The 19872-nt window shown below is 34.9% G+C and overlaps 9 protein-coding genes across 9 annotated transcripts; 7 read left to right on the forward strand and 2 right to left on the reverse strand.

The window, feature by feature from the left end:
• The first annotated feature begins 988 nt into the window (after positions 1 to 988).
• BX664DRAFT_321803 (alcohol acetyltransferase) lies at positions 989 to 2516 on the forward strand. The gene has a single exon (XM_051543363.1). The coding sequence runs from the start codon at positions 1003 to 1005 to the stop codon at positions 2464 to 2466; it is 1464 nt and encodes a 487-aa protein (XP_051405224.1). The 5' UTR covers positions 989 to 1002; the 3' UTR covers positions 2467 to 2516.
• A 47-nt stretch (positions 2517 to 2563) lies between these two features.
• Positions 2564 to 3210, forward strand: BX664DRAFT_355050 (uncharacterized protein). Its single transcript, XM_051547782.1, has 2 exons — positions 2564 to 2924; positions 3013 to 3210. Exons 1-2 carry the CDS (start codon positions 2592 to 2594, stop codon positions 3121 to 3123), a joined length of 444 nt encoding a protein of 147 aa, XP_051405225.1. The 5' UTR covers positions 2564 to 2591; the 3' UTR covers positions 3124 to 3210.
• A 617-nt stretch (positions 3211 to 3827) lies between these two features.
• On the forward strand, positions 3828 to 5741 carry BX664DRAFT_321805 (uncharacterized protein). The gene is made up of 7 exons (XM_051543364.1): positions 3828 to 3992; positions 4057 to 4277; positions 4406 to 4593; positions 4664 to 4815; positions 4874 to 5145; positions 5273 to 5428; positions 5483 to 5741. Exons 2-7 carry the CDS (start codon positions 4065 to 4067, stop codon positions 5648 to 5650), a joined length of 1149 nt encoding a protein of 382 aa, XP_051405226.1. The 5' UTR covers positions 3828 to 3992; positions 4057 to 4064; the 3' UTR covers positions 5651 to 5741.
• A 190-nt stretch (positions 5742 to 5931) lies between these two features.
• BX664DRAFT_345707 (uncharacterized protein) lies at positions 5932 to 9381 on the forward strand (the record flags this gene model as incomplete). Its single annotated transcript, XM_051547504.1, has 3 exons — positions 5932 to 6119; positions 6191 to 7374; positions 7469 to 9381. The coding sequence occupies 3 exons, from the start codon at positions 5932 to 5934 to the stop codon at positions 9379 to 9381; spliced, it is 3285 nt and encodes a 1094-aa protein (XP_051405227.1).
• A 137-nt stretch (positions 9382 to 9518) lies between these two features.
• Positions 9519 to 10350, forward strand: BX664DRAFT_25373 (uncharacterized protein). The gene is made up of 4 exons (XM_051540325.1): positions 9519 to 9829; positions 9992 to 10046; positions 10118 to 10207; positions 10263 to 10350. The coding sequence occupies exons 1-3, from the start codon at positions 9656 to 9658 to the stop codon at positions 10177 to 10179; spliced, it is 291 nt and encodes a 96-aa protein (XP_051405228.1). The 5' UTR covers positions 9519 to 9655; the 3' UTR covers positions 10180 to 10207; positions 10263 to 10350.
• On the forward strand, positions 10322 to 13261 carry BX664DRAFT_25394 (rab-GTPase-TBC domain-containing protein). The gene is made up of 4 exons (XM_051540336.1): positions 10322 to 10371; positions 10431 to 11994; positions 12087 to 12461; positions 12555 to 13261. Exons 2-4 carry the CDS (start codon positions 10467 to 10469, stop codon positions 13202 to 13204), a joined length of 2553 nt encoding a protein of 850 aa, XP_051405229.1. The 5' UTR covers positions 10322 to 10371; positions 10431 to 10466; the 3' UTR covers positions 13205 to 13261.
• Positions 13262 to 13681: 420 nt separating this feature from the next.
• On the reverse strand, positions 13682 to 14870 carry BX664DRAFT_273008 (SYF2 splicing factor-domain-containing protein). Its single transcript, XM_051541203.1, has 4 exons — positions 14657 to 14870; positions 14453 to 14581; positions 14043 to 14392; positions 13682 to 13981 (listed from the first exon to the last, which is right to left on the reverse strand). Exons 1-4 carry the CDS (start codon positions 14819 to 14821, stop codon positions 13816 to 13818), a joined length of 810 nt encoding a protein of 269 aa, XP_051405230.1. The 5' UTR covers positions 14822 to 14870; the 3' UTR covers positions 13682 to 13815.
• Positions 14871 to 15035: 165 nt separating this feature from the next.
• BX664DRAFT_253714 (uncharacterized protein) lies at positions 15036 to 15368 on the reverse strand (the record flags this gene model as incomplete). The annotated part of the gene is made up of 1 exon (XM_051540323.1): positions 15036 to 15368. One exon carries the CDS (start codon positions 15366 to 15368, stop codon positions 15036 to 15038), a length of 333 nt encoding a protein of 110 aa, XP_051405231.1.
• A 1629-nt stretch (positions 15369 to 16997) lies between these two features.
• On the forward strand, positions 16998 to 19731 carry BX664DRAFT_273012 (peptidase family M41-domain-containing protein). Its single transcript, XM_051541204.1, has 6 exons — positions 16998 to 17056; positions 17203 to 17499; positions 17561 to 17936; positions 18027 to 18452; positions 18533 to 19173; positions 19248 to 19731. Exons 1-6 carry the CDS (start codon positions 17021 to 17023, stop codon positions 19653 to 19655), a joined length of 2184 nt encoding a protein of 727 aa, XP_051405232.1. The 5' UTR covers positions 16998 to 17020; the 3' UTR covers positions 19656 to 19731.
• The last annotated feature ends 141 nt before the right edge of the window (positions 19732 to 19872 follow it).

Consider the following 19872-nt stretch of genomic DNA (forward strand, 5'->3'; position numbering starts at 1 on the left):
AAAGAGGAAAACGGAACATCTGCAACTATTCGTGCGGGAAAATAACAATGAGCTTCAGCGTGTAGCAGGTTACGCCTTGGGATACCAACAGCAAGTAGAGGAAATGAAAACGCAACTGGAACAGCAACAGGATCAATGTGCCGATATGGAACAACAAATCTCAATTTTAAGTGTCAAACTTAGCGAGAAAGAAGTGGAAATTTCGACAATGCACCAAAAAGAGCAAGAACTACGAAAAGAAATCGCACAACTTGAATACGATAACAAAAAGAATATAACCAACGAGGAAAAACAACAACAGCAAAAACTGGAACATGATAACAAGAAATCGATCACTTTGGAAACCGATAAGCAAAATGCCATTAATGATTCAAGGACGTTGGAAGGCGTGGAAGGTGATCAAGATGAAACAGTGCCCTCTACAACAATAGCAAATCTACAAAGGAACGAAAAAGAAGAAGGATCATACCATTTATCAAGGAATCAGGAACAACATCATCATCAACACAAGGAAGATAGGTTTGGAAAATCTAGATCATTGCATGGAAACCAACCGGTTGTCAAAGTCAGTCGCTCTTCATCCATACCTCGACTATCAAATACTACTCTATCACTCTCAAGATCAAAATCATCACGACCTACAAAGTCATATAACTCTGGAAAATCAGTAACAGGACAACAAACGAACGAATTGTATATCACTATACGACGTCTTGAAAGTACCATCATCGAATTACAACGACAATTAGATGATACTCATGCTCAGCTAGATGATCGGGAACAAAGATTATGCCATTTTTTACTTAATGATACTCCTAGATAGATACTAATAGTATACCTTATTCCAATAAAAATCTCTCTTTTTTTTTTTTATCCCTTTATGAACCCAAAAAAGGAAAGGCTGTGTCTATTGTTGTGTTTCGACCCTGAATCTTAAATAGAGTGCTCCGACTTTTTTTTTTTTTTCCTCTCTTTCACCTTTTTTTTTTTTTTTTTTTTTAAATGACAATCTCCTCCAGCAACTCTTCTTCAAAGCAACGAAATCTCGGTTTATTGGAAAAGTACCAAGCATCCAAGACTTTGACTCAAGGCTATGGTTCGGTAACTTGTACAGCACAAGTTCGTCATCAAATACAACGCAAGGATAACGCTACAACATTTTACTTGACTCAGTTCCACCCAGCCATCACTCGCTTAGTACAAAGATACCCCTTTCTTAGTCTTGTTGTCCGCGATTTTGGTCAATCTACAGCTCACTTTATTCATGTCTCCAGTTTCTCCCTTTCTAGTATGATCCATGTCACTACATCACCACCACCATTAGATGAAGCCATCGCCTCAGCTTGTGACAAAGAATTACTATCTACGGACTCTGATACCGATATTCCTCCCTGGCGATTACACATTCTGGTTCAACCTGATAAGCTTGATGAATGTACTATTATATTTATTGCACATCATATTATCATCGATGGAAAGAGTTTGGCTTTATTTTGGGCGGCCTTTCTACAAGAATTGAACAATGATAATGATATCTCAACAACTATTCAAACATCATCACCTAATAAAGACGATTCTTGGTTAGTTCATACTGATACACTTGCACCAATGTCTTTACCATCACCTATGGAACTTCGATCAGATATCCCAAAGCCAAGTGTATTTGATTATGCGTCTCTGTTTGGTGGCATACTGAAGAAATGGATTCCTTTTGGACGACAAATGGAATTCTGGGAAGGTGACTCAGCAGCAGTAGACGGCGAGGCACACAGCACGATGATCAAACTCCGGGAATTAGGTGGCGATGCTTGGAAGATGGTGTTACAATTGGCGAAACAAAAATACAATAATATTTCGATCCATGCTGTGGTTCATGCTGCGTTCTTGTTGGCCTGGGCGGAAATTTACCCTGATCAAGCAACCATGATGACAACTCCAATCAACTGTCGTCAACAAGCCAATGCTCACTTGGAAATCGGTAACTTTGTTGGTGTTTATGAACATGCTTGGACACCTGATGTACTATTGAATCCACCTTCCTCTTTGACTGATGACGTTCCCTTAGTTTGGCGATTGGCTCACCATTATCATACTATACTTCAAACAAAAAAACATCGATCCTGTGTTGGTGCACATTTTCTTGGTCTCTTAGATTACCCAAATGGCTATATCGATTATTGGAAAGGTATCAGAAAGGAACATCGGATGGGACGTGCGGGTGGATTGGAACACTCTGATCTTGGTCGGTTTGATGATCCTGGACAAAACAACCCTTGGACTTTGGATTCTCTTTGGTTTTCCCAATCTGCTCAGATTTTTAGTATGGCTTTGGGACTCAATACCATCACGCTCAACAATGTGATGTACGCTAGTTTTGTTTGGCAATATGGATCCTTGGATGAAGCAAAGGTGACTTTGGTGATGGATCGATTTATAGATATTCTTCAGCATAGTGTACAACAATAGCTTTTTTTTTTTTTCGTGAATAAAGCCTGCGGATATTAAATACTCTTTTCCTTTCTCTCTCTCTTTTTTTTTTTTTTTTTTTTTTTTTTTTTTTTTTCCGTCTTCGTCTTCTTTTTTTTCAGATCATGTCACAATTAGAAAAGGATACTGCACTTGCTATTGAACTACAACAACAATTAGATACGCAAGAGATCCCTTATGCGGTTGAACCAAGATTGGATTGTCCCCATCTTCCCATAACAACCAAAGAGCAATCTGTTTTCCTAGATCAACCTTGTCAGCAATGCAATGACGAGACAGAAAACTGGCAATGTCTTACGTGTAATATTGTTTTATGTTCCAGATATAGACAAGCACATATGCAAGCACACGTTGGTTCCTCTCGACATCCTGTATGCTTAAGTTATTCCGACTTATCCTTTTGGTGTTTTGATTGTGATAGTTATGTTACTCATCCGGTAAATATTTATATGTAGTTATTAAGTGGCACAAACAGAGAACAACATAAACACGTTAGATAACTTTCTTTTTTTTTTTTCTGGATAGGTACTTGATGATATCAAACACACTGCTTATATTGCCAAATTCCACCAAGAACCACCGAAGTTTACTACAAGAATTGTTCAAGAGCAAGGTCAATCATCGTCTTCTTCCTAGATTATTCATCATCCTGTTATTATTTCCCAGTGTAGGTAGTTTTGTATTTACAATAAACTTTATTGATTGTCTTTTGTTGATTTCAAATACATATGATGATGATTCTATGCTATTACCATATTATTAGTATTATTATCTTCTACTCTTCATATAGATGGATTTGTTGGATTCTACCTAGTCATGTTAGCCTTTTATTTTTTTTTTTTTTTTTTTTTGGAATAATGCATTCTCTGTTGAAGATGGATTGGTCCCTACCGCGCTTTGATGCACCAGATGCGAGTCTCTTGATCATTACATTTCTATATAAAGGTAAAACGATTTTCTGGCGATGTTCACATGCACATGAGTTTTTGATACTTGGAGTGGTTTTATTTGAGCAATAAATATACATCATCCAAAGTCAGGTACCCTTTTTCTCTATAATTTCAATGACCGCTTTAGAATCATGCGTCAAGTAGCGAATAAAAGAAAAAAGAAGAGATTGACAAAAATGTTTACTTTATTGACTAGCATGTGTATTCATGACAAGATCATTATTTCCCTCCTTCCCAACTGTCAACGAGGAAAGAAGAAAGGAGAGAGAGTAGTAATAAAGTAGGAAAAGATGATAACAATGCATGTCGTCAACAAGATATAAAAGGGTTAATTCACGTGAAATCGTTTCAAGTACCGCATCAGGACTTTTTCTTTTCTTGGAAAAATTGTATCTGTCTGGATACCCGGTCAATCTTTTCTTTCTTCCTCTTTCATTTTCTTTTCCTCTTCTCTTTTCCTCTTTTCATAGAACAAAGAACATCAACTTTCCGATAGTGAGATATCACCTCAACGTCGAATATCAAAACGAGCAGTTCCTGGTGAAAAGTTTGACGGTAGATATGATTACCTTTTTTTTTTTTCTTCTCTAATTTTTTTTTTATTATCAATCGTGTTTAGATTATATTATGCGACGAAAACAACAATTTGAAGATCAATATAGACATATATCCATTTGGACTAGTCCAATACTAGTGATATCATATTTCGTTATGTACTCTTTCTATGAAATACGTTCGGCCCTTTTATATTTTTATCAACATGGACGTACGACTTTTACTTTGGGACTCGTTTTATTGAATCTATGGATAGTAACAAAAGTAGACGGACCACACCAACAGGTATCAATATATATATATATATATATATATGTATATTTGCGATGATCAAAAATAGGGAAATAGGACAAAGTACAAAAAAAGATTCATTCTCTTTTTTTTTTTTTTTTTTTTTTTTATGTCAAAAACAGTGGGTAGAAATATTGGAACGACAAATTAAATGGTATGGTTATTGGATATTATTAGGTGTTGCCTCCTCTATCGGTTTAGGATCAGGATTACATACATTTATCTTATTTCTCGGTCCTTATATTGCTGAAGTGACTTTGGCAGCCTATGATTGTGGTACAACAACTACTTTGGTAAGAAACTCTTCAAGGTAAGAAAGGAAAAGATAAGAAAGAAAAAGTGATAATTATAGCGTTTTGTTCTCTCTTATATATATATAGTTATCGATTAGAATGTCATTTATCTTCGATTGGAACAAATGAATCTTCTTTATATTTATGGCCTATTTACAAATGTATTGCAATGGAAACACTGACTTGGGGGATTGGAACAGCTTTGGGTGAATTACCACCTTATTTTATGGCTCGAGCAGGTAAGAATTTTTTTTTTAGAGAAAAAAACAATAACCATATTATTATTGTTAATATTAGTGGCATTATCTGGTGATAAGGATCAAGAACTAAAAAAATTGGAAACTAGTTTAGAAAAATCATGTCAAGATCGTACCTTGAAAGAATCCATCTCTTTTCTTGTTTATTCTGCTATGAAACGTATGGGATTTTTTGGTATTCTTTTATTTGCTTCTATTCCCAATCCTTTATTTGATTTGGCTGGTATTACTTGTGGTCATTTTTTAGTTCCTTTTTCTACCTTTTTTGGGGCAACTTTACTAGGCAAAGCTGGTATCAAATCTGCAATACAGGTAAAAAAAAAAAAAAAAAAAAAAAAAAAAAAAAAAAAAAAAAAAAAAAAAAAAAAAAAAAAAAAAAAAAAAGAACATATATATATATATATATATATATATATAATATTTTTTTTTAATCTATTAGGCATTCATTGTGATATTGGCTTTCTCACATGATACCTTATCTGTTTTCTTGGAATCATTGGAATCATCTATACCAACTTTACATCGATATGTTTCTCGATTTATTATTGAACAAACAAGACAACTTGGAAAAGGGGATAGCACTGGAGTAGAAAAGGTAAATCATAGTTTTATTTGATCAAAGGATGACTAATTAGAAAAGATATCTTAGATGAATTATTTTGGAATTGCTTGGAATTCATTTCTTTCTTTGATGATTGGCTATTTTGTGATGTCCTCTATAGAATCACTTGGATTAGCTTTTATGAAACAACAACAACACCAAAATGAAATCAAACATTTACAAATACAGAAAAACAAGACAATACCACTAGATTAGGATTATCGATTTATTTTTATCATCTTGTACACTTTATATATCAATCTTTCTTTCTTATTTTGCACCAATAAACAAAGTTAATGCCATATGATTTCAACTTCCGTCTTTTTTTTTTTCTCTTTCCTCCCTCCCTTTTTTTTTCTTCTTTGTTTTTTCTCTTCCTTTTTCTTCTTCTTTGAAACTTTACTCTTTAGTTTTCTTTTCATATTTTATTTACTATACATTCGTTATATTATTATTATTATTATTATTATTCATAAGGTAGTTCTGACATACTGGTAATGTTGGAAACCTCGGAGTCCGAAGATGATACTCAACAACAAACTCTACCTGTACCTATTCATCCAGACGATGCCAAAGATAAAGTATTCACAGCCATCCTGAAGGCTTTACTCAAGATGGGAAATAAACCAAGTTCTCCAAAGGAATTGGCTAATGTTATTATACAAAGTGACTATGCTACTTTAGGGTAAGAAAAAAAAACTATAAAGACTTGATATCTAAATAATCTCATTCTTTTTATTTTTATTTTTCCAATAGAGGGGCGACGCCCTTTGCAACTGTATCTTCTCGTATCTCTCAGCATTTCAAAAGAGCAGCACAACATAATCCACCTCGACCACCTTTACTTGCCAAGCATACTGATGCCCTTCACGCTAGAAAATTCAGTTATTCTCTTGCCAAATCTCCTTGTCCATCTTCTCCAAGACCTACTTCAATATCCAAACCGCAGCAAAAGTCGATTTTGACTCAAAAGTCTTTTACGTCACCAACAACACCTGCTGGACAGAGAACCGACAAACGACTGCGCATCAAAAAACACGATGATTTGTACATATACAATGACACTTCACGAAAGAAACAAAAGCAACCTGTACCAACACCACCATTGTCATTGTCACCACAACCAAAAGCATTATCAAATGATTCTAACAGCTCTATTAGGAGGAATCAAACTTCACTTTTACACCAATCGAACAAGGATGATGATTCTGATGGTGAACATTCCGATTATTATGAGAAAATGCTCAAGGAAGCAGCTGTTTACGATGGAAATTTGGCGTCAAACGGAAAATCATCTCCAACACCGATAACTGGATCACCTGGACAATCTCAGCAAAACTTATTCAATGACAACAATCCAATGGACTTTTATCAACAACAAGAAACAGATCAAAATGCATGGACATCTGACAACGTTTTTGCAACTGATTTTGAGGATCCTGTATATGTCCCAGATGCTTCAACTGCTCATCATATCCCGTTCAACATTGATACACCAGAATCTGTCCCCATTTCTGAACTGGATACCTATTTTACAACTGAAACATCATCAACATCAGCTATATCTACAGTTGCACAACCAGCAAGTACTGCAGCCAGAACCAATCATCAAATATTCAATAACATCAAAGATACGACTCCATCTCCATCCATACAACGCCCACAAACTGACTGTCGTTCTGATACAAATGATGATTGTGACTTTTTTGATAATGATGATAATGGTGGTGCTGATGAAGATGCTATTCACCAACGAAGACGACAACGACGACATTCCTGGCCTATTCTATCACACCAATCACTATCGAAGGATTTTTTCAATACTACTTTCAATAAAAATGACACTCATCTCATACAAAGGAACAAGCCAATGGACTTTTCAAGTGGACAAGATCTCCTATTGAATGGGTCTACTTCATCAAGTCAAACAACCGAATCAGGTAAAGAACCAATATCAACATTTTTTTTATTTGTTTCTCATTTTTTTTTTTTTTTAAAAAAAAATATACTAACATTTGTTTATTATATGTGTAGAACCAAAGAATGATCAGGTCGATCTCCAATCAGATGAATCCAAAAATACCCTTGTCCAATCCTCTTCCTTGACAGCGCATATCTATGACGAAGACAGTAGCAGCATGTTTATCAAATATGATCACAGCAACGACAATGACAATGACATACCTCGACAAACATTATCAAATAGTTCGGACATATCACTTAGCATTGCATCACTCACAGAACTATTGGAATTAATGCATGATCAACAACTCAACTTTGCATCGTTACAGCGTCTCATCAACACTACCCCTCACTTGATGTATTTGGCGCCAACTGCTGAACTTGTACAATCTTTGGCGATACACCTCCGACGAAACGCAGCTAGTAATGAAAAAGATTCTCAATCAATAGTGGACAACATGTCAAATACGAAAATCAATGCCAATATGGAAACTATCTTGAACCGGTTCCCCGTACTGAAACTTATTCTCAACAATCGACAAGATAAGGATACAACTGATAACCAATCAACTAGTCCTGTGATGATACATACAATCACCAAAACAAATCCAACATTATATATTACAGTAATCGATCAAGTAGCGGTGTGTGTAGCTGTACTCGCCAAAACATCAGTTTCACCTGAATATAGAATCATGCGACGACTGGACTCAGATTACATCAATGGGACAACATTACTTATGGCAGGCGGGATTGACTCAGAACGTGAACGTAGCGTTATTTTCAGCTTGGAAAAGGATCGAATACGAATACGAAAGCAAAAAAGTGGACTCTATGGTACATGGATTCCTCTACGAAGAGCTCAAGAATTAGCAGTGACTTGCTCTATTGAACATCGGTTAGGTCCCTTCTTGGATGATAACATTGAAGCGCATTTCCCTTATCCTTTACCTGTATCTGTGATCAAACGACAACCTACAAAAAGAATATTGAAACGTCAACATCAGCCATTCTCATGGGTAGTAGATAACGATACCAGCAGTTCTTCTCAATCTACTCTTGACAATAGTACGTTAGTTTTCTCGACAAACTCTACCATCACATCTATCGAGACTGAAAATGATGATGGTCATCTTGCTGAAATGCTGATTTCAAGTCCATTATCCAATCTGAAACCCAAGGCTCCATTACTAGGCAACTTCCAGCTGGCAAGTCATACTGAAGCAATTGAAGGTGATACTATTGACATATCAACGACAACAACGACATATTCAACTGATACTATGGATGATTCTGAGGATCAAGGAACAGATACTGATTCAGAGATTGAAGAAGTCCGAATTCAACTGAAAAGGACTCGGGACGCTGCCATCAATGCCATAGCTGATGCCACTGATCTGGACGACATCATTACGAAACAACATCCAATAAACTTTAGTAGCAGAAAACGACCTTCATCATCATCTACAATGGATTTCAACGAAAGACAACGCTCACGTCGTATACGCCGATTGAACAAAGATATTGATATCATCAATGACATACGATCATCAAAGAAACGTTTACCTATCAACAACAACACAAAGAAATCAACCTCCAAAAGTATTGATACCATCGACAAATCGAAAAAGAATTTTGAACCTTCATTCATCAAGAAATCTGCATCATGGGCTGGATCACTCAGTTTACGAAGACCAACAACAACAATTACGAATAAATCAAAACCTCTTGCAAAACGACCTCGAAGATCATCCAAATCTCAAAAAACATTTCCATCTACAAAATCACAAACTGATGCCGAATCATCTACAAAACATATGCCAAATATATCCCATTCACCTCAAGAAAACAAGATCAACTGTCCTCTTATACTTTCTTTGGATAAACCTATAGTATCCTTACCAACTTCCCCATCCATCCAAGAAGACGAATCAAGTGATGAAATCGACATTGGTGGCAGTGACTTTGGTGACGATTTACGATGATTTAACCTTTATATGAATTTATATTTCCTTAAGCTTCCCATTTTTATCCCCCCTCTCATTAGTATAGTATGTTATTGTCTTGTTATGTTATATATATATATATCTTTGCCCTATACCCCAGATTTACATCAGAAATAAAAAAAAAAGAATCTATGCCGGAGATTGAACCATGAGGACCAAAATAAAATAAAAGTAAAATAAAAATAAAAATGTAATTGTATTGCCATTTTTTTTTTAATTATCTCTTCCTCTTTCCTTTCACGTCCATTACAACATGGCGTTGTTTGCCAATGACATTGACTTGAAAACATGTACTGATAGCGTAACACCAATCATAGCTTATTGCAACTTTGTGGCATCCGCGTCTTCAACTGAACTACTTGCACAGTCAGGACATTTGGCTTTATCTGCACCTTCACAAATCATTGGACGATTCCAGTATCTCAAGGTAAGCATACTGTTGACAAAAAAAAAAAAAAAAAAAAAAAGAGGAAAAAAAAAAACACATTGAGTGGTGTTTGATAGTACTGTGCCAATAGGAATAAAAAGAACAAACTATGATGTATATGTAAATACTTACCTTTTTTTTTTTATTGCATGCTTGGATTAGACTTTACGACACCCTCATCTATGTTCTTATGTTGACATTTATCGCGGCAAACATGGTAAGAAAAATCCTATCTTTTTTATATGGTCAACTTATGCTTTTTGGTTTTGTTTCCTTTTGAAAAGATAGATTATTTGTTGTATCTGAGTACTTTGAAAACTCTCTTCCGAAGATTGAAGCAAGTACTTTAACTCAGCAAAATGGATATGGAGATACTAGGTTAGTATGAAAATCAAATGAAAAAAAAAAAAAATAAAACTAATAGATTTTATAGTACTTTACAACGATTAGCCTTTGAAATCTTGAAAGCGTTGGCATTTTTGAATGATGTGGGGATCGTACATGGTTGTTTATGCCCACATCTTATATTATTGGATCCAAAGGTATTATAAAATAAATAAACGATTAACAAATGATTACTGATATATATATATATTAATAGCATCATGTCAAACTTTTCGGTTATGGACTCAACTATATGACTGGTGATGGTGCAGATGTTGATTTTCCTATTGGTTATCCTGGCTACCTTGCACCGGAATGTATTTTAGATTTGAATAAACGACGAACAAGTAAACAAGATATATGGAGTCTTGGGATTATTCTAGTTGAACAATATACACGACAACTATTCTGGACTACTTCTGATCTTGATTTGATCTTCAACTCTATGGCAGTACTTACTCAATGGAGTGCAACAACTGATAATGTTTGGCGTCACAAAGACATTGGTACATTAGACATCAACGATAATGTACTACGTTTTCTGCAACAAACCAATGGAATAAACGGAAATCCTACTATATCTCTATTACATCAATTCATCCTAGATTGTTTACAAGTGAATCCTAGAAAGAGAGCAACTCATCATTCTTTATTATCCTCACCATTTTTATCTTCACTGGACATAAATTTGCATCATCCTCAACAATGGATCAAAGGACCTGCACTTGTTTCTGATGATTTGATGGAATCACTGTCTGATGATGACGAACAATCATCACCTAAACGCTCTTCACAACAAACAACTGATTTACTACAAGGTTTACCGATATCTCAAGTATATAATCTGTGGAAACTAGCAGGTGGTGATGTGGAATTGGATGCAGCAAAGAAGGATGCATTCTTGACAACACCAGTGATTGAACGATTACCCCGACTATGTGGTTTGGCTGAAGGTGTAGAAATAGGCACTACGACAAGGGACACTGCACAACTGTATTCTGATGCGATCTTTGAATTAAGTTTTAAAGAACTTTACCAACGACTAGGGGAAGAACAACGAGTGAATGGATCCATAGACAGATTTGAATGGGATACAGATTACTTTATGGTAGTAGATGAAGATGATGTCAACTTTTTACTTGATGAAGAATACAAACATTATGCATCCACCAGCAATGATGACATCCCTTTGGAAGATGAATTCATATTTACAGATGATATACCTACGAATGGACGTTTGACAGCGACATCAATGACTCCACAACATAGTAATAATAACCCATTACCAACTACACCACCACCACCGGCAGCAACATCATCCTCTCGATCAGGTCGTCGTACACTTTCATTTACAGGTTTGAGTCGATCGGAATCAGCCTCATCTTTATCGCAATCAAGTCCAACTAGCAACACACCACCAGTCACTACAACACCATCCAACTTTTCCACCAATTCTGGCTCCCATTCATCTCTTTCTCATCTTGTCAATTCATCTTTCAACAACAATACTAACCAGTCCAATGGAAATAGCAAACTTCCTTTGTTTTTACGTGAACAAGATGTCAACTATCAATTCCGGCGGCAAGCTCTATTCTCAGCACTATTACAACAATATCCAGCATCAAGAAAGGAACTGATTCATCATGCCAAAGTAGATATCCCTCCCTTACTTCGTGGAAAAGTATGGGCTGCTATTCTTGGGGTCCATGGAAATGTACATCAGCGATATAACAATATCAACAAATGTGTAGATGTAAGCGCTGAACGACAAATTGAAGTGGGTAAGGGATGCAAAAAAAAAAAAAAAAAAAAAAAAAAAAAATCGTATGATTTATTCTAATCATCTTTTTTTTTTTTTTTCTTCGTTCTACAGACGTACCAAGGTGTCATCAATATAATCAACTACTAGCATCTTCTGTTGGTCATGACAAATTACGACGTCTTTTAAAAGCGTGGGTAGCTGCAAATCCTGATTTGGTGTATTGGCAAGGATTGGATTCTTTATGTGCTCCTTTCTTGACACTTCATTTTAATGATGAAGCTATGGCATTTGCATGTCTCCAAATGTTTATACCAAGATTCCTCAACAACTTTTTTTTATCCGACAATGCACCAGTATTACAGGAATACTTGGCAGTATTCCGTCATCTTTTAAGTTATCATGATCCTGAACTTTCAAGCCATTTGGATACAATTGGATTTATGCCTGATTTGTATGCGATTCCATGGTTCTTGACCTTGTTTACCCGTAAGTGTGTGTGTGTGTGTGTGTGTGTTTGGAATGCATACTCGTCTTGTCTCAACCATAATATAACCTATTTTTTTTTTTTTTTAATTTTAGATGTATTTCCTTTGGACAAGATATATCATTTATGGGATAAACTTCTTGTAGGACCATCTTCATTACCATTGTTTGCTGGTATCGCCATTTTACGACAAATACGTGATATGCTCTTGTCCTGTGAATTCAATGATTGTATTGTGTTGATTTCGGATAGTTTTCCAAAGGTGGATATTGAGAAATGTGTACAGAATGCCATGTCGATGTGCAAGGTGACGCCTCCTAGTGTATCTGCTCGAATATATGATAACGATCAAGATCATCAAAAGACAGTCGATACTAATGGATTAATCAATGGTTATACTGGAACCAAGGACATTGAAGATGAAGAAGTTGGTTGGTGGCAGCGTCCTTTGTCTATTGAAATCAAGAAAAAAGAATTATCTCCTAGAATCAGTGTGGCAGATCTATACCGTGTGATACCTTACTGTTTGGTATTAGATATCCGATCAGAACAAGCATTTGCCCGTGGCCATATTCCCTCCTCCATGAACGTACAAGAACAACAACTACAAAACTATGCCTCTGTTTTGAAGAAACTGAATCGAAAATATCATGTGGTGATGTCAGAAAAGGATGATGGTGCAGAGGTAACATATCTAAAAAAAAAAAAAAAGCAAATACATCTTGATGTTGATCTTTCATTATGATTTTTATTATTATTATTATAGTATGCTAGTCAATTGGTTCATCATTTCTTCCCTAGAGTAGCATTATTACAAGGTGGGATTGATGCTTTGGAAGCAAGTGAAGGATCTAACCGATTATGTTACTGTCGACCTCAAAGACAAACCAAACCTGGCTTCAAAGGCAAAGAACCTCCTTTTATTATTTGGCGATGCAAGGTACCTCCTCCCTTGGCGAAAAATTAGATTTCTTGTTCCTATCCCTTCATTTAGTAAATTGATTTTATTTTTATATCTCTGTTCCCATAGTTGTATCACTCTGTATAATAAACAATACTTTTTTTTTTCTTTATCTAAATATCCTTGTGTCCATCATGTTATCATTCCTCCCACCTCTATCCTTTTTTTTCTTTTTTTTTTTTTTTATATATTTTGTAGCATCACTATAGGGTTATCATCATTAGAGATACCACCATCATACAATATCATCATCATCATCATCATCATAAAAACATCATCGTATGTGCATATGTTTTATTGAAATATATATATATATACAACTATGAAAGAAATCAACTAGGAGACCAACAAAAAAAAAAAAAAGTGTAATGATTAAAAAAAGAATGATAACCAAATTACAAAGCCGTTCCACGTTCCAAATTGTCCTTGATTTCCTTGGTGTATTTGTCATAAAAGCGAGAAATCTTTTGGTTGAAGACACGATTCTTTTCATTGATCCAAGAAATATCATCGTATTTGACATCTTTACGTTCCCGAGATCGAGTTTCACGTTTTTCGATTCTAATAGTAATAAAAATAAAAAAAATCAGTACTGATTTTTATTACAAACCTATGTACTTACTGTTTTTTCACATCTTGTACCAAACGATCCACAGCATCTTTGGAAGGCTTATCATCCACAGCAGCATAATCCAAATCATTTGCTAAAGCACGAACATCATCAGGATCTTCACCATTCCGGATTGCTTTTTCAATAGCTTGTAATTTCTTTTCGTTGTAGGCTGTCATATCAGGTTTGAGTTCAGAGACCAATTTCACATATTTCTTATGTGCTGCTTGGGTATGATCCGTGAATCCATGGTTTGCCATCTGTTCCTTCTTAGCCATCTTCTTTTCCCAATTAGCTACTGATTCAGCAGAGTATTTCCAGAATTGTTTTCGTTCATAATCTTCACCTTCATCTTCAGCACGCTATCAAAAACCATACATACATTAGTCTTTCTTTTTTTATAATTCTATTCAACCACTTGCCTGTTTTTCTTGTAATTTTAATGCTTCCTCTCGTTTTCGTTCCAACTTGGCTTCCAGTCGTGGGTTTTCTTTGCTACGTTGGAATTCAAGATTACGATCTCGTCGATTACCTTGTTCTACTTCAGTTGCCTAATTCCCAATAAGAATAAAAAAGCATTGATTTTAATAACATTATATCTTTTTTTTGTTTTGTTTTTGTTTTACCCTTCGTCGTTTGAGTTGTTTTAGTTTTTCCATACGTTCATCCATTTTACTTTTTGTTGATGATGAAGATTCATCTTCAGACCGAGGTCGTTTACTATTAACACTAACATTTTCTGTATCTGAAGTGTCGACGGTTGTATCTTTTGATGTTTGTTGAAGAGGCATTGATTATATATTATAAAGAGAAGAAAATAAAGAATGGAAGAAAAAAAAAAAAACAATGGAAAAAAAGAAAAAGGAAAATCGGGGATCAAAATAGGGGTAGCCAAAGAGAAAAAAGAGAAACCAAGACAATGTAAGTCGATTAAAATATGTATATTTTTTTTTTCTAGACAATCTAATCTTTATTAAAAAAAAAAAGATATTATATATATTTTTTTTAAAGTGGATCACCAAAATTACAAAAGATAAAAGATGGACAATGAGTTCTAAACGTGGCTTCAGATCGAAGAGGATCGATTCTAGTTTGACCGAGACAAGTAAAATGAGTCAACTGAGGACAAGATTGAGCCAAACGTTCGATGGAAACATGAGTGATGGTATTGGATTGAATCAAGCTGTTTGGCAGAACGATAGATAATGAACGTAAATCATGACAATAAGTGGCAAGATGAATAAGGCCTTTGTCGGAGAAAAGTCCACTGAAATGAGCTTCTTGTAAATGGGGACAACACGTGACAATACGGTACAAATGATCATCTGTCAATAACATCCCACTAAGACTACTATGTGTGATCGATATATGAGTCAATGGTAAAGAGAACGATGATGATGATGATGATGTTTTAGTTGTAGATAATTCTTTTGATTGCATGGAGGATAATGATGATGCTGATGATGATCGTTGATTAAAGTAATAATCAAGCCATAATGATGATGATGATTGATCTTGAATGGTATTCGATGGGGTACGGGATAAGGGGAGTTCTAAAAGACAAGACTGAACGTGGTAGGTGTAAATATAAGGTGAAAATATAGCATATGTGTGATTCAACGATAAATAATTTAAACGAGGTAGATGATGTGATAAAATATATTGAAATTGATCAAGAAGAGGTATAGGTTGAAAGGTATCAAAGGCAATAGTCAAACTAGTCACCCATTGATGATATGAGCGAGGGGTTTTATCATGTATTGAAAAAGATAGGGTTTGAATAAATAAAGAAAGTCGTACTGGATCTACAAAATGAGGATGTTGCCATAGTTGACGAAGAGCAGGTTGAGAGAGTGAATGACACAGTGTGGCATATTGAATAAGGGAGGATGAATCGAGAAAAGGAAGAAAAAGCATAAAAATATCATAATGTATAATAGGTAGAGTCATTTTTTTTTTTATATGTAAAAGTTTTTTTTTGTGTTCAAAGTATATTTACACTAATAAAAAAAAAAAAAAGAATGAAAAAGAATCCTAAAGAGACTAAATATTGATTTTTATATAAATGGGAAATGGGAGGGGTCAGAAAACGGGAAGGCGGGAATTGAAGATAAAAAAGTAGAAGATAGCTATATTGAGAGTGATGATTGCCACAGAGAACCAGAAAAGTTTATTTATGATACTCCCTTTTTTTTTTTTTTTTTTTTTTTTTTTTTATTCATCAGTATATAATATCGGACAAAATTCAATTATTTGTACTGATTAAATAACAGGATATGATAAATAATACTATCATCTGCTGTTTAGTATGTCAATTATATGTTGTGTAAGTATAACACCATATTAAGCACACGGGGATGAATGATGACAGATTGATTTATGTTTGAGGAAATGTATTTAGCGTGAGATTTTGATGATGATTGTTAAACAAAGCATGATGATCCGGAAAATCAGGGGTAAAAAGGTATAATCGGTTTATTTCAATCTATGTTTTCTTTTTCAGCCATAACGGTAGTAAAAAGGGATTTTTTTTTTTTTACAGAAATGGTTTCATGATGAATCATATATCTCCTATATTGTTCTTCGTTAGTATCATACGATCTATATTTCATAACCTTTCTTTTATAATATTTCATTTACCTCATCTGTTGCTAGGCAAGGATTTATATCATAGATAATAGCTTCTCATTGTTACTGATATATATTGCTTTTAACTTTGTATACAACTAGATTCGAATCGGCTCTTCAAACTCTAATGGAATTGAAACTTTCTCTCCATAGATTGGGTTGACTGGGGAAGGAATCATCTAGCCCTTGGTTGTATACCTTGAGCCGGTGACGGACATCCAATATCGAGAAAAAAAAATCGCTTTTACGTCATTGGCTGGGGCTACCACACTCAATGGTCTCCTGGAAGTTTTTTCTTATTCTTCTCTTTTATTTCTCTTTTACCTTTTTCTTCCTTTTCATTTCGTCTTTCTCTTTATTCAATGCCTCAATATGATTACCTCAAGTTATGTCAACAGGTAAAAAAAAAAAAAAAAAAAAAAAGAAAACTAATAGATTACTTTGTGGAAAAACAACAACAACAACAACAAGAAGGAACCTGTTCTTTTGATTTGGGTTACTCAACTCGATGTAAACGTCTTTTTTTTTTTTTTTAATTTTCTAGATCACAAAGCTAGCACCATCAGTAAGGACACAGTTTACATATCAATCATTACCTTCTATATCAACAGCAACAACAACTCGGTCTTTATTATCTCTTGATGCAACTACGATACCCAATCATATTGCTACTAAACGAGGTTGGCAATCACTGCAACAGCGATCAGCTTTTTCCACTTCACAATCAATAAATGCATCCGGGTTTCCTTTTCGTATTGGCAATTTTAGAAAACTGGCTAAACTCGAGCAAGAAGCAAATAATTATTCTCAAGATCCCTTAAAACAAGCTCTCTTATACAAGGTAAGAAAACTTAGAATAACTAGGATTTGATTAGATACTTATGCACACTCATATATTTTAGGAATGGTTACGAGCGAAGAATCCACAAGCAGTGATTACCCGATTCGAAAGAGGCAACTTTGCACAAAATGAAGAATGTTGGCAATACTACATCGCAGCACTGGCTCAAACGGGGAAGGCGGAGGCTATTTTACCACGGATAATGCAAAAACTAGAACAACACAGCAATGGCGTATGGGCAGAAACAGCTACGAAGACTGGATCAGATTCCATAGCTGCTAACGGCAATAACAAAACAATTTCAAAAGAACTCATTCAACAAATCATTGCTAGTCGTGGTGGTGCTGGGAGAACTTTGGCTTCAGATGGTGCAAATGCTACTATTGCTTCTGGATCTGGCATCAAAGGAAATCCAATTTATGTGGTAGTTGAAGAAGGTATATATATATATATATAAAGAATCATCTATCCTATTTTCTCGTATGTTTTATATATTTATGTATTTATATATTTATTTATTCATTTAGGGCGTAAATTCATGGTATGGAAGGTTCTTCGTTGGTTAGGTGTTACAGTGACCTATGCCTTCTGTATTTTGACGATTCTCTCTTTGGCTTTGGAAAATTCTGGATTATTAAAAACGGCAACCTCACAAACAGAATACGAACCTATCAATCAACAATCCGTCAAATTTGATGATGTACAAGGTGTAGATGAAGCAAAACAAGAATTGGAAGAAATTGTGCAATTTTTAAGAAACCCTCAAAAGTTTACCGAACTTGGTGGGAAGTTACCCAAAGGTGTCTTACTTACTGGTCCTCCTGGTACTGGAAAAACTATGCTTGCTCGTGCTGTTGCTGGCGAAGCCAATGTTCCTTTCTTCTTTATGAGTGGAAGTGAATTTGATGAAATGTATGTTGGTGTTGGTGCAAGACGTGTCCGTGAACTCTTTGGTATATAGTCAAAAAGAATAGAAAAAAGAGAATGGATCGACTAACTTTTTTTTTTTTTTTCTTCCTTCAAATACATATAGCTGCTGCTAGAGCAAAAGCACCAAGTATTGTTTTTATTGATGAAATCGATGCCATTGGATCAAAACGCAACCCAAAAGATCAATCATATATGAAGCAAACACTTAATCAACTTTTAGTGGATTTGGATGGATTTTCTCAAACAGAAGGAGTGATCTTTATTGCAGCAACTAATTTTCCCGAGCTCTTAGACAAAGCCTTGGTGCGTCCTGGAAGATTCGATCGACATGTCAATGTACCTTTGCCTGATGTGCGTGGAAGGATTCAAATATTAAAACAACATATGAAGAACATTATGTTTGCTGGGGATGTGGATATCAGTGTGATTGCTCGTGGTACTCCTGGATTTAGTGGGGCGGATTTGGCCAATCTTGTCAACCAAGCAGCTATTCAAGCTAGTCGTGAAGGTAGTCGTGAAGTAACTTTGAAACATTTAGAATATTCAAAAGACAAGATTATCATGGGTGCCGAAAGGAAAAGTGCAGTGATTACGGAAGAAAACAAACGTATTACTGCTTATCATGAAGGTGGACATACTTTGGTGGCTTACTTTACTCCTGGTGCTATGCCTCTTCATAAGGCTACTATCATTCCTCGTGGATCAGCTTTGGGTATGACTGTACAATTACCTGAAATGGATAAGGTAATGAAATAATGATTATATAGGAATGGGATTTCAATGATGATTCAAACCTTTTTTTTTTTTTTTTTTTAAAGGACTCATTTACGAAAAAGGAATACCTTGCTCAAATTGATGTTTGTATGGGTGGTCGTGTAGCAGAAGAAATGATTTTTGGTGATGAAAATGTGACAAGTGGTGCTCATAGTGATATTGTCAAAGCTACAGATGTTGCAAGACGAATGGTACGATTCTTTGGTATGAGTCCAAAAGTAGGACCTGTGAACTATGATGATGAAGATATGCAATTACTTAGTACGGAAACCAAAGTACTTATAGAAAGTGAAATCAAGGAATTGGTACAAGGATCAGAAAGTAGAGCAAAACATATACTTATGACTCATAGGGAAGAACTTGATCGTTTGGCAAAAGCATTGATCGAATATGAAACTCTGACATCTCAAGAAATTAAAGATGTATTGGCTGGAAAATCCATTTCTAGGTAGACTTTATTATTATTTACTATTTCTATTAGTGTTATTATTATTATTATTATTTTTTATTCTCTTATGTAGATACTATCTTTCTTTTTTTTTTCTTTTTTTTTTTTGTTTGTTTGTTTTTTATTTTTATATCTTTTTTTTTTTTTGTTAAGAAAAAAAAAAAAAAAAAAAAAAACTCTACAATAAAAGTTATTACAGCTGCATATTCGCCCTTTTTTTT

This window comes from Halteromyces radiatus (genome assembly GCF_025201355.1).
Source record: "Halteromyces radiatus strain CBS 162.75 chromosome Unknown BX664scaffold_1, whole genome shotgun sequence".
NCBI classification, from domain to species: Eukaryota; Fungi; Mucoromycota; class Mucoromycetes; order Mucorales; family Cunninghamellaceae; genus Halteromyces; species Halteromyces radiatus.

Coding starts and splice junctions, on each gene's coding strand:
- BX664DRAFT_321803 (XM_051543363.1), top strand. CDS start 1,003: ATGACAATCTCCTCCAGCAACTCTTCTTCAAAGCAACGAAATCTCGGT.
- BX664DRAFT_355050 (XM_051547782.1), top strand. CDS start 2,592: ATGTCACAATTAGAAAAGGATACTGCACTTGCTATTGAACTACAACAA. Junction 2,925..3,012: donor ATAGTTATGTTACTCATCCG/GTAAATATTTAT, acceptor TTTTCTGGATAG/GTACTTGATGATATCAAACA.
- BX664DRAFT_321805 (XM_051543364.1), top strand. CDS start 4,065: ATGCGACGAAAACAACAATTTGAAGATCAATATAGACATATATCCATT. Junction 5,146..5,272: donor GTATCAAATCTGCAATACAG/GTAAAAAAAAAA, acceptor TTAATCTATTAG/GCATTCATTGTGATATTGGC. Junction 5,429..5,482: donor ATAGCACTGGAGTAGAAAAG/GTAAATCATAGT, acceptor AAGATATCTTAG/ATGAATTATTTTGGAATTGC.
- BX664DRAFT_25373 (XM_051540325.1), top strand. CDS start 9,656: ATGGCGTTGTTTGCCAATGACATTGACTTGAAAACATGTACTGATAGC. Junction 9,830..9,991: donor GACGATTCCAGTATCTCAAG/GTAAGCATACTG, acceptor TGCTTGGATTAG/ACTTTACGACACCCTCATCT. Junction 10,047..10,117: donor CATTTATCGCGGCAAACATG/GTAAGAAAAATC, acceptor TTGAAAAGATAG/ATTATTTGTTGTATCTGAGT.
- BX664DRAFT_25394 (XM_051540336.1), top strand. CDS start 10,467: ATGACTGGTGATGGTGCAGATGTTGATTTTCCTATTGGTTATCCTGGC. Junction 11,995..12,086: donor TGAACGACAAATTGAAGTGG/GTAAGGGATGCA, acceptor TTCGTTCTACAG/ACGTACCAAGGTGTCATCAA. Junction 12,462..12,554: donor GTTCTTGACCTTGTTTACCC/GTAAGTGTGTGT, acceptor TTTTAATTTTAG/ATGTATTTCCTTTGGACAAG.
- BX664DRAFT_273008 (XM_051541203.1), bottom strand. CDS start 14,821: ATGCCTCTTCAACAAACATCAAAAGATACAACCGTCGACACTTCAGAT. Junction 14,582..14,656: donor AACAACTCAAACGACGAAGG/GTAAAACAAAAA, acceptor ATTGGGAATTAG/GCAACTGAAGTAGAACAAGG. Junction 14,393..14,452: donor TAAAATTACAAGAAAAACAG/GCAAGTGGTTGA, acceptor GGTTTTTGATAG/CGTGCTGAAGATGAAGGTGA.
- BX664DRAFT_273012 (XM_051541204.1), top strand. CDS start 17,021: ATGCCTCAATATGATTACCTCAAGTTATGTCAACAG. Junction 18,453..18,532: donor ACGTGTCCGTGAACTCTTTG/GTATATAGTCAA, acceptor AAATACATATAG/CTGCTGCTAGAGCAAAAGCA. Junction 19,174..19,247: donor AATTACCTGAAATGGATAAG/GTAATGAAATAA, acceptor TTTTTTTTAAAG/GACTCATTTACGAAAAAGGA.